Genomic DNA, 12,294 nt, shown 5'->3' on the forward strand with positions numbered 1-12,294 from the left:
GAACAGCAGGTACAGTACACTTGATTGGAAGAAGTGCAAGTGAATTGCTGCTTCGCCTAGAATGACTGTTTGGGTCCCGGGATGGTGGAAAGGGAAGAAGTGAATGGACAGATATTGCATTTCCTCTGTTTACATGGGAAGATGCCATTGGGTAGGGGTTGGTGGGTGGGAATGGAAGATCAGACCAGGGAGTTATGAAGAGAGTAGTCCCTGCAAAATGCAGAAAGAGGAGGAGTGGGGAAGATGTGACTGGTCGTGGGATCATGTTGTAGCTGGCAGAAATTGCAACATTGGACGCAAAGGCTGGTAGGACGGGAGGTGAGTATCAGGGGAACTCTTTGTTCTGTCCTGAGGAGAGAAGGTGAGAACAGACATGTGGGAAGTAGAGGAAATGCGGCTGAGAGCTCCACCCGCTACGGTAGAGGGGAAGCCATGTTCCGGGAAGAAGGAGGATATTTCCGAGGCACCAGAGTGAAAGGCCTCATCAATGGAACAAACGTGGTGGAGATAATGAACCTGCGCAAAAGGAATGGTGTCCTAACAGGAGGTAGGGTGAGAGGATGTATCGTCAAGCTAGAGGTCTGTGCGCTTGTAAAAGATGTTAGTGGCTAATCAGTCTCCTGAAATCGAGACAGAAAGATACAAAAAGGGAAGTATCAGAGATAGACCGTGTAAATGGGAGAACAGAGTGGAAAAGCGATAAATTTTCTGGGTTCTGTATGGGCACAGGAAGCGGCACCAATGCAGTTATTAATGAATCGGAGAAAGAATTGGGGGAGGGGTCCCAATCAGCCTGGAACAAGGATTGTTCCACATATCCAACAAAAAGATGCTTAGCTAAGGCCCATGCAAGTTCCCATGACCGTGCCTTTAATCTGGAGAAAGTGAGTGGAATCAAAGGATTCTGGAAAAGTGGAATTGGGAGGTCATTATCAGTCTCAATAAAAAAATAATTATTTACAGACAGAAAACAGCAAGTCGCGGTTCATGGTTTTTCAGACAAGGGGATGATAGAAAGTTGCAATTCCTCAGTCCTTGCCAGCCCCAGAACTTTCCAAAATACATATGCTTTGGATATTGGAGAATAGATTAAGATTTCAAAATTTAACAATGATGCTAAAAAGTAATGTTAAATTGAAGAGTCCCCTTTTGTGTTAGGCTTCCAGTGGTTATGAGAGTATCGGGGATTTGTGGGACAACTTGTGTGTGCATTTTGCCTGCAGTTACTAGCTTTCCCTTGGGGAGGTGCTGTATAGCCGATGGTTTCGTTATAATCTTTGTGCTCATTTCCTTCTTCGTCAGAAAGGGCGACAAATTGGGAGTTGCTAATGGAGTCAGCTGGTAGTGAGGAAATACAATGGCAAACGGTCGAATTAAGAAAGTGCGGTGGAAAAAACGTGTATCACAAAATATATTGCACCAAAATGGAGCAATTCCCAGCAGATATTCACAGGTTTTGTGACCCTCAGTTGCCACATGGGCGAAGAAAAGAGCTGGTTCAGTTACTGAGGAACATCGATGAAATGACTTGCCAAAAGTTGCAAATATTATTTTCGTTTTCTGTTCCAAATCAAGAAGCATTAACCTTTGTTGCAGATTTAAAGCAACCTGTGGTTTCTGCTGGCGCTGTAAGTAATATATACATTGCAACATGACATGATCGTGCTGTCCAAATCCAAAAATTTATTGTTGTAGCTGGGGCTGTTATATTAATCTGAAACTACCGAGTCTGGGTTTAACGATGCACGCCCCTCTCTCAGCTCATTTACAACATCAGAAATTTCCACCTGCCTGCTAAAGCTATATATTCAAAATGAATTTATCAACTCAGTCAGGGTGCATGACTAGAGTATGTTGCAAAATTGGCTAAGAGTCTCATTCTCATAATCCTAGATACTAATACTAACGTGTTTGAAAATGTGCTCACATTTTAAAGATGAACGTGTATTGAGAACAGACTTATTCGTCGCCACTCTCCTGTTTAATCTTCCAGCTCCTCCATCATCATCCCTCGATACCACAATGCCTGTGTACCTAAATAACGATTTAGTGGACAATGTATACTCTGCAGTATTAGGCTTCTATCTCAGTACTTTTGGCCTGGGCCCATCAGTGGTTGATACTGTCCTGCTGTTTTGTAACACATTGACTTCCTCTCTCTTACCCTCACATACCAACTCTTGGTTGGGGACACCTGGGTTTGGTGAGGAGAGAGACAGACGGCGGTAGAGTACAAGGGACAAATGTGAGGAAGGACTGGCAAACAGGAGGCTGGGTGAGTGTCAGAGAACAGGAAAATTGGTTGGTGTGGGAGTCAACCCCTTCTCAATGAGGGGCAGTCAGCAGGCTGGTGGGTCCTTGTCTTGGGGCTGGGTTGAACCTGGGTGTGAGAGGGAGTGGAGTAGCAGTCGCGCCCTTTGAGGAATCGGTGCCGTTCTGCTCATCCCTGCTCTCCGCTGAAAAATGATGGCCATCAGCTGAGGAAGGGCAGCAGCTGGTTCTCAACAGAAGGTACATGACACCAACATTATTAATCATAAGCAATAGGGGGAAGACTAGGCCACCTGGCCTGCGTCACCATTCATTACGATTGGGGCTGATTTTGATTACCTTAATGTCCAGAAATCTATTGATCTTTGTTTTGATTGAGCTAAATGACTGAACCCCCACAGCTCTTTGGGGTGAAGAATTCACCAACCTCTGAATAAAGACATTTTTCCCCATTTCAGTCCTAATTGTCCTACCCCTATTCTGAAATTGTGCCCCTGTGTCCTAGACTCCTCTGCCGGGGGCAACATCCTCCCTGTATGTAACCTGCCAAGCCCTTTAAGAATTTTGTAAGTTTTAATGAGAACTGCTTTCATCCTTCTAAACGCTAAAGAATATAATCCTTGGTCTACTCAGTCACTCTCCATACAATAGTCTTGCCATCCCTAGAATCAGGCTGGGAAATCATTGGTGCACTCCCTGGGTGACAAATGCATTCTTAAGTAAGGAGACCAAAACTACATAGTACTCCATGTGCATTCTCAGCAAAGCCCTGTAAAATTGTAATAAGTTTTCCTTTCCAATTAAATTCAGGCACACTCATAGCTTAGGCTAACATACCATTTTCCCTCAATTCAGTTGCTGCACCTGCTTGTTGGCCTTCAATGACTTGTGTACAAGCATGTTCAGGTTGCTTTGAATGTCAACATTATCCAGTCTCTCACTATTTAACAAATACTCCATTTTATGTTCACCAAAGTGGATAAACTCTCAGTTTTCTACATTATGCTTTTTCTGCTGCTCGCCCACACGTCCAGCTTGTCCATTTCCCCTTGAATCCTTTTAACATCCTCCAGCATACTTACAATCCCAACTAGTTTGGTATCATCAGCAATCTTGGAAATATAACATTTGGTCCCCTCAGCCAAATCGTTGGTCTACCTTGTGAAAAGCTAGGGCCCAAGCTATGATCCTTGCGGTAAACCTTTAGTCACAGCCAGTCTGCCTGAGAATGATCCATTTATTCCCACTCTTTGCTTTCTTTCAGGTGCGTTAACCAGTCCTCAATTCATATCTGTATATTACCCCCAATTTCATGTGCTCTAATTGTTATGATCAATCTTCTATACTTTATCAATACTTTATCAAACACATGCTGAAAATCTCAATACACCACCTACACTGGTTCCATCTTATATATTCTTCTGGTCAGATCCTCAAAGAACTCGAGTAGATTAGTCAAAATGATTTTCCTCTAAATGTATCCATCCTGCTCAATCCTATTCTTCTTTTCAAGGTGCTCTGTTACTACATCTGTAGGTATGGGTTCTGACATTTTCCCTTTCACTGACGTTAGGCTAACAGGTCGGTGGTTCTCTGTTTTCTCTCATGCTTGTTATCCTCCTTCCACGGGAACAATTCCAGAATATAAGGAACTTTGGAAGTTGATGACCAGAGCATCCGCTATCTCTAAAGCCACCTCTTTCAAAACTCTGGGATGTAAATCATCAGGCCCTTGCGATTTGTCAACTTTCAAGCTCACCAATTTCTGTAGTACTATCTCCTCATTCTCATAAAGCCCTTGATTCTCAAATGTATTCCTTCAGGTTTTATGTGTCTATTGTGAAGACAGATTTTTGTATTTACCTGTCTTTTCCTCCTTATATACCTATAAAATCTCTTAGTCTGTTTTTATGTTTTTCGATGGTCTCCCTGTCGTATTCCATTTGGCTTTCCTTTAGTAATCTTTGCTGAGTTGTAAATGCTCCATGTCATCAGGCCTCCTGTTACTACTAACCTTACAAGCCTCTTCCTTGGATTTGCCACGATCTTTAATTTCTCTTGTCATTCGTGGATGAATCAATTTTCCAGTTGGGGTTGGTGCTTAAAGGAATAGATATTTTTTATTTATTCATTATTTCTTTACATACTAACTGTTGCCTGAACACTGACATACCTTTTTCAATGAATACTCCCAGTTAGCCATAGCCAACTCTCTTCTCAGCATATGTCAGATTTAAAATCCTGGTTTCACATAGGACTACATGAGTTTCAAATTCAATGTCAAATTAAAGTCACTCTTCCCCAACGATCCCTTGACAACAAGATTATCAATTAACCCTTTACCATTGCGCAAAACAAGATCCAAAATAGCCTTTTACTAGTTGATTGCTCAACATATCGATCTTGAAAAACCTCTCATACACTTTCCATGAACTCATCTCCCACCTTATTACAGAATGTGGTTCGTCTAATCTATATGTAGGTTAAATTCCCCGTGATCATTGCCTTAGCCCTGCCACACCCACCTCTAATTTCCTGCTTTATACCTCACCCAATATTACAACTACAATTTGTGGCCCATAAATAACTCCTGCCAGTGTTTTCTGCTCTTTATTATTTCTTAGCTTGACCCAAGTTGATTCAAGTTCTACATCATGTTTCAAGACGATTTATCACCACTTCACTGATCTCTCCCACCACCCGCTTTTCCTTTTTGCCTGACCTTTCTACGTGTCAAATATTTAGCTCCTAGCTTTGGTCACCCTATTAGCCAGGTTTCCCTAATGGCAATGAGATCACACCCATTTAATTCTGTTTGTATCATTAAATCTTTTATCTGGTTGCAAGTGCTGTGAGCAGTCAGATACAGCTGCTTTTGTCATGTTAACAATCTGTACTTTAACCCCCTTTGCTGCTTTGACTTTGTTTTTGCCGTCTATTTATTTCACTTACTGTTTTCCTACTGTTTTGTTTCTCTTCTTTCTGAATTCCCTTTGAAGTTCCCATCCTGCCAGCCAAGTTAGTTTGAACCCTCCTCAATAACACTAACAAACATCCTGCAAGGATATTGCTTTCAGCCGTGCTGAGGAGCAACAGGTCCAATTTGCACAGGTCCCACCTGCCCCTGGAATGGTTCCAATGCCTCAAGAATGTAACGCTTTTCCTCCTGCACCATCTCTTCAGCCACACATTCATTTTCTTTATCCTGTTACAGATATAATGTTTTCAAAGGTGTAAAAAATGTTAATGTAGTGTAAACTGCTTGCCCCCCCACCCCCGCTCCAGCCCTCAATAATCCAACTCTCAGCTGCAAATCACTGCTATAGATAAAATGTTACTGCTATATATAAAAATTTAATACGGGTAGTCACGGGTTCCCTTATTACAGACATGCTTAAGTCAATTTGTTCATAAGTCAGAAAATACACAAAAATCATTCAAAATGGTAACAGAATTGTAATGAATGGCATCAAAACCGTATATGGCTCATAAGAAAGAACAGTTACTGAAAGTGGAGAGAGAGAGGAAAGTCATTCTGCTGTTTGTGGGAACGAATGAATGTATGTACATGGACCTTTGAATTTAATAATATTTTGGTAGCTCGTTCGTATGTACAGATGTCCTTAATTTGGGTGTTTGTAACCCAGGGATAGCCTGTAGTACTTTTCCATATTTTTGTCTGGTCGGCAACTCAGCCACACGTTTTTGAAGTTCATTCATCGATTGAGGTAGTGCCTTATCTCTGCCTCAGTTATTCTGTGTGATCAGTGAATTCCTTGTCGCAAGAATCAGAGTGAAGAAAGTTTTCCAATCTAATCAGAGTTGGTAACCTCCTGTCACTGACTGCTCATTCGGAAATATTTTCTTCCATTTAATCCAACCAAAAAATTATGAATATCTTTAATACATCTCGGCCTTTTCTCAACATATGTTAGACATTTTGAGAAGATAACATCAAATCAGGAAGAAAGACAGATGATGTGACATAGCTAAACTTCCAAAATGATTAAGTACCAAATAGTGACAAAATAGGACATCGGTTTATTTGGCACTGAATGGGCTGTCCAGAGGGCTTTTGCTGTGATTTCTTCAGTTCACAGTAAAAGATTGAGGATCACAGTGTTATTATATTAGTGGGAGACACAAGCTGAGGGGAAGGAATACTGACTCCAAGGAGGACCACAGGAATTTAAGTAAAAGCCTGTCAGAGTTTGCCTTTTGGCTGATCAATGACCAATGGAATTAAACATGGGTAAAATGTCTGGAAGCAAAAGTAGGCATCATATGTTCCCCATGTGTGGAATAAAACTTGCCAAAGGAAATGCTGAAAGAGGCCTGTAGTAGATCATTATGCCTGAAGATCAAAGAAGTGACTTGGATGGTAGGTTTTATTTCAACAATAAATTTAGTTCAAATTGCCAAAGATCAGTTTGAAGTTCAGACAGAAGAGACTGCAGATGCTTTAATCTGGAGCAAAAAACAAAATGCTGCAAGAACTCAGCGGGTCAAGCAGCATCTCTCGATGGTCGATGTTTCAGGTCGAGACCCTGCATAAAGTTGCACAGATTATTTCTGGATTACCGTACACACTTCAGATCACCGAAATCAGCAGTTAACCAAGCTTCTGGGATCAAAGAATCTGCATCAGAGAAAAGTTATACACTTTTAAAAATTACTATTTTGGGAGAATAGCATCAAATAACTAAAGGACTCAACATTTTAACCAGCCATGTTTAATTCTGTTTTTCTTTATATATAGGGAACAGGATACTGGGAATATTTGCTTCAGTGCAACGGAGTAGACGTGATATCTTTTGACACAAATGAAGTTTATCCGTCAGAAATGCGATATTCAGAGATTTTGGTATGTGGTACACTTCTTCAGGGTGATCAGAGTCATAAGCAATGTGCTGGGTTTTATCTGACAAATCGCATGTCCCATTCAGTTAACTATGAATTTTATTGTTTCCTTTAAATCTTCAAATTATTGTCTAATGCAACAATGTGTTTATTTTATCTTTATTTTGATTCTCATGTGTATGTTCACTTTGACATAAACTGTAGATTTAATTTCTGCAGTTAACAATGATAATTTGCAATAAATCCACTCTTAATAGAATCATACAGCATGGAAGCAGGCCCTTCGGCCCACTGAGTTCATGCCAACCATCAAGCACCCATTAACACTAATCCCATTTTATTCTTCCAACGTTCCCATCACCTCATCCCAGATTCTACCACTTAGCTACATATTAGGGGCAATTTATAGTGGTCAATTAGCCTATCAACTACCATGTCTTTGGGACGTGGGAGGATGGGAGTGAACATCACCAACAGCCTGTCCTGGTCAAATCACGTAGATGCCACAGCCAAGAAAGCTCACCAACGCCTCTACTTCCTCAGGAGGCTAAAGAAATTTGTTTTGTCCCCTTTGGCTCTCACCAACTTTTATCAATGCACCATAGAAAGCATCCTATCTGGATGTATCACGGCTTGGTGCAGCAACTGCTCTGCCCAGGACTGCAGGAAGCTGCAGAGAGTTGTGGACACAGCCCAGAGCGTTACGGACACCAGCCTCCCCTCCTTGGACTCTGTCTTTACCTCTCGTTGTCTTGGTGAAGCAGCCAGCATAATTAAAGACCCCACCCACCTGGGATATTCTCCCTTCTCTCCTCTTCCATCAGGTAGAAGATACAGGAGCCTGAAGGCACGTACCACCAGACTTAAGGATAGCTTCTACCCCACTGTGATAAGACTATTGAACAGTTCCCTTATACAATGAGATGGACTCTGACCTCACGATCTACCTTGTTGTGACCTTGCACCTTATTGAACTGCACTTTCTCTGTAGCTGTGACACTTTACTCTGTACTGTTATTGTTTTTACCTGTACTACATCAATGCACTCTGTACTGACTCAATGTAACTGCACTGTGTAACGAATTGACCTGTACGATCGGTTTGTAAGACAAGCTTTTCACTGTACCTCGGTACAAGTGACAATAATAAACCAATACCAATCTACACGACTACAGGAAGAACGTGCAAACTTCACACAGAAAGCACGAGTTCAGGATTGAACCTGGGTTGCTGGAGCTATGAGGCAGCAGCTCTATCAGCTATGCTACTGAGTTGCCCAGGCTGTGTCATTGTGCAACATTGCATTTCATTGCAAGGTGCTTCACAGAAGTCGAGCAGTGTTTGAAGAGTTACGGGAGTGAGTAAAGGGTGAACGAAGTGGCATGTTTAAATAAAGGCAGGGAGTTAGCAAAACAGATACTAAGAGAAAGAGGGAAGGTATGTCAGGGAAAAGAATTTCTAAATGGGATGAAGATGTAAAATTCTGTACATAGGGCAGAAGCCATTACAGGCTTGTGAGGACGTGGGAGATAGAAGAATGTGGCTGGGTGAGGTACAGGAAATGGTTTTGAACTGGTTGGTCAGGCAGCATCAGTGGAGATTTCCAACATCTGTTTTTCTTTTCCTGTTTTCTCTCTGCACAGATGCTGCCTGGCCTGCTGAGTTTTTCTGGGATTTTTCTGCATTTTTTAGATTTTCATGTTGATTTGGATCATAATAACGAGAACCATGTTTCCAGATTCTGTATGCAGTTGTTCTTTTTCTCTGTGCAATCAACAAATAATTTTCTTTTTGATTTTCTAATTTCTGTCTATCAGTGTTTATCTCCACATTCTTGGCTGTCTTCAGCTTTACCTGATGACTCTAAAATTGTAATCACCCAATTCAGTGCTTGCATATCCCTCGGCAATATATCGGGATGCTCCTAAGTCTGTCTTTCCCCACCACTTAAGGACCAAATTTGGCCTGGGATATGAGAGGAACCTGGAGGAAACCCATGCAGTCTCAGGGAGAACATGCAGGATTGAACCCAGGTCTCTGACATTGTGAGACAGCAGCTGTGCAAGAAAACATAGCACTAGTTTCTAGGCAATGATCTTTTTAGCAATGTTGGCTCAGGATAAATATCAACCAGGACACCAGCTCTCTTCAAAATAATTTTATCTTGCATCACTGAAGGAGGCCATTTGACCATGAGGCCCATGCTGGCTCTCAGAGGAATAATCCCATGAGTTGTATTCCCCTCTCTTTATTTCCCTGTAGCCCTTTGATTCCTTTTGCAATTAACTTTCACTCAGGGAGATGCTCACAGTAGCCGGTTAATTTACCTGTACAATCTTTGAATGTGGGAGGATACTGGAGTATCCAGAGAAAGCGAACAGGGTCACAGGGAGAACATGCAAACTCCACGCAGGCAGTGCCTGAGGTCAAAATCGAACCCGGGTCCGTGGAGCTGTGAGGCAGCAGCAATGACTACTGCACCACCATGGTACCCTAAATGCCATGACCATGGGATCTTTTACCTGTGACTGAAAGAGCAAGCATGGTCTTAGCTGACTGCTGTATTCAAAGGGCACCACCCCTAGTGTAACGCTTCCTCAGTGTTGTAATGGACTGTTGGCCTAGACGTTTCTCCCCAATGCCTGGCATGTGATTTGAACCCACAACCTTGCAATTTAAAGGCAAAATTGCTCTGAACCAACTCTGAGTAACTTCTATATAATTTTGTCAGTTATGTTATTACAACTATTGAAAAGTTGGAAGAATTAAGCACTCAACATTGGCATTTGCTTTTGCAATTTCAGACTAGTGGGCCTGAAATCCTGGAACAGTTTCCTGACAGAGTTCTTGTTCTGGCCTGGCCGGACACAGATGGTAAGAAAGGAGGGGGTTTTACTCTCCTCATCTGGTGAGAATTTTCTTTGGATCTTCACAGCGGCATGTTGCAAAATGTTTTAAAATTAGCTACATTGCTCAGAAGGATTTCAGTGGGACTTGGCTTGTTTCTTCTCAGAATTCACATCAATTAACAGAATAAAGCTTAATTGACCTCTAATGAAATAGGTGAAACTTTTTTTGGACAACGTATTTACACGTCCTCCCCAGGTAACAGCAGGGTTCCATTCCTGATGCAGGGTTGGACCCTCCCAAAGATGCTGCTCGACCCACTGAGTTCCTCCAGCAGATTGTTTGTTGCTCCAGGTTCCAGCATCTGCAGTCTCTTGTGTTTCCATTCCTGTGAACTGTTCATAACCCGGACAGATTGGAAGCTGGAAATGCGGCCTTGAACTGAGCTCTCAGGCGGCAGAAGATGCTTGTGGCCCTACAGCAGCCTGCAAGTCCATCCCCCTGCTCTCCCAAACACTCGTTCATATGTACGGGCTGCCCTTAAATCAGACATTCATAACCTGGAAAGGACGAAAAAATTTTGCAGACAGATTGTGTTTGTTTGTTGTGGCTTCTTTGAGTTCAACTGCATAACAATTTATCTGTGTAGTAAATATTGTAATTTCTTTTACAGTTACAGTTTTTTTGTATTTTAGCAAATAATTAATCAAAGAACTCAAGTGTCTAATTTGATGTCAAGTGGGCGAAATTGTAGTAAATGGGCCATGTTAAGCCGAGTGACAGCTGGCAGTTCCGTAGGGAGCGGTTCAGCTCATGTTGGCCAAAAGCAAACAGCTGTGATGAGTGGGAGGCAGCTGATCTCCCGTTCTGTTGTGTAAGCCCAGTGGCAGAACACTGTCAGGCGAGGGAGAGGGGTCAGGTGTGCTTCACATCTGGCCCTCAGCTTTAATCCAGAGGATGCTGGATGAGAAACGGCAACACTGTGGAAAAAAATGTAAGTGTTTAAATTATTTTACTTAATTCTGTTTTAATATTTTTAATTATTTGCTGGTATTTTAAGGTACAATTTTAATTAAATGCATTTTTTTAATTTTAACATGCATATTTTCAATTATTTGTATAGTTTATAAATATCTCTGACTATCAGAGATATTTAAGAGCAGTTCCAAAGTTTAAGGCAACCTAGTGCTGTCACAAGCAGCAAACAATCTGCTGGAGGAACTCAGTGGGTTGAGCAGCATCTGTGGGAGCAAAGGAATTGTCGGTGTTTTGGGTCAAAAACCTGCCTCAGGACTATCCAACAGATTGTTTATTGCTCCAGATTCCGCAGTCTCGTGTGTCTTTATTGTACTATTCCACTGCGAAGCTTATTCAAGATATGCCGACTTTGGAGAAGTTTTCTTCCTTCCAATGACGCTGCTCGACTTGCTGTTCCTCCAGCAGATTGTTTGTTGGTCCAGATTCCAACATCTGCAGTCTCTTGTGTCTCCCTCATGCTGTCGCAGGCTGGGAGGGCATATTGGGGGCAGGGCCTCAGCTCTGCATCACTTGAGGCCAAGTTGCCCCTCACAACCCACTCCATCTCACGAGATGCCTCTTAGGCACAGAGAGTCAGGTGATTTGGCCCTTTTTATTTCAAGAAAGGAAGTGCGGTTGGGCACTGTGAGTGGCGAGTCAGTGTGATGGGGTTGGTTCAGCAGATAGCCTAATAGTTCAAGTGGCTAATAGTTATGAAGTCATTTGTAAATGTTGGAAATTTTTCTGCACTTCCAGAGACATTTAATTATTGTTTTTCTTCTGCAGAATCGTCAACGTTTTCTCTCGATTGCCTGAGGCATTTCAGAGGGGATACCATCCTTCATATAGGCGAGTTACTGGGTGAAACACTATCAGCCAATCAGTGGGGACAGTCATCATCTCGTGATTTCCAGCTGACACTTGCAGAAGATTTCTGCTGTTTGAGCAGAATTAAACTTCCAAACTGGCCAGGCCACTTAGACTCCTTAACCATGTGGAAAAGAAAGAGCACTCAACCAGTTATGTGTGATGGAGCACATTTTCATTATGTGAACACTAAGTGTAGAGTGTATTTATAATTAATCTGAATCAGATTCATATGGTAAATGCTGCCTTTTTTGATTTTTTAGTATGCAGTCTCTCATGCATTTTGAAAACATAAATTGTTTGCAAACTATCAGTGTGTTAGAAGATTAAAGTGTTGATATACTGGGAACACAGAGGTTAATGTGCTTTATGTCTCAGAGTGAATTTACTTTCCTTGGTTCATTTCTCAGAAGTCACACATATTCTATAAGC

General features: G+C 41.9%; 1 protein-coding gene across 1 annotated transcript; it reads left to right on the forward strand.

Moving 5' to 3' along the window:
• Window positions 1-1,330: 1,330 nt before the first annotated feature.
• LOC127581394 (uncharacterized) lies at window positions 1,331-12,203 on the forward strand. Its single transcript, XM_052035775.1, has 4 exons — window positions 1,331-1,628; window positions 7,031-7,135; window positions 9,936-10,005; window positions 11,782-12,203. The coding sequence occupies exons 1-4, from the start codon at window positions 1,425-1,427 to the stop codon at window positions 12,072-12,074; spliced, it is 672 nt and encodes a 223-aa protein (XP_051891735.1). The 5' UTR covers window positions 1,331-1,424; the 3' UTR covers window positions 12,075-12,203.
• Window positions 12,204-12,294: the final 91 nt, after the last annotated feature.

The sequence above is a fragment of the Pristis pectinata genome, chromosome 21 (assembly GCF_009764475.1).
Source record: "Pristis pectinata isolate sPriPec2 chromosome 21, sPriPec2.1.pri, whole genome shotgun sequence".
NCBI classification, from domain to species: Eukaryota; Metazoa; Chordata; class Chondrichthyes; order Rhinopristiformes; family Pristidae; genus Pristis; species Pristis pectinata.

Coding starts and splice junctions, on each gene's coding strand:
- LOC127581394 (XM_052035775.1), top strand. CDS start 1,425: ATGGAGCAATTCCCAGCAGATATTCACAGGTTTTGTGACCCTCAGTTG. Junction 1,629..7,030: donor CTGTGGTTTCTGCTGGCGCT/GTAAGTAATATA, acceptor CTTTATATATAG/GGAACAGGATACTGGGAATA. Junction 7,136..9,935: donor TGCGATATTCAGAGATTTTG/GTATGTGGTACA, acceptor TTGCAATTTCAG/ACTAGTGGGCCTGAAATCCT.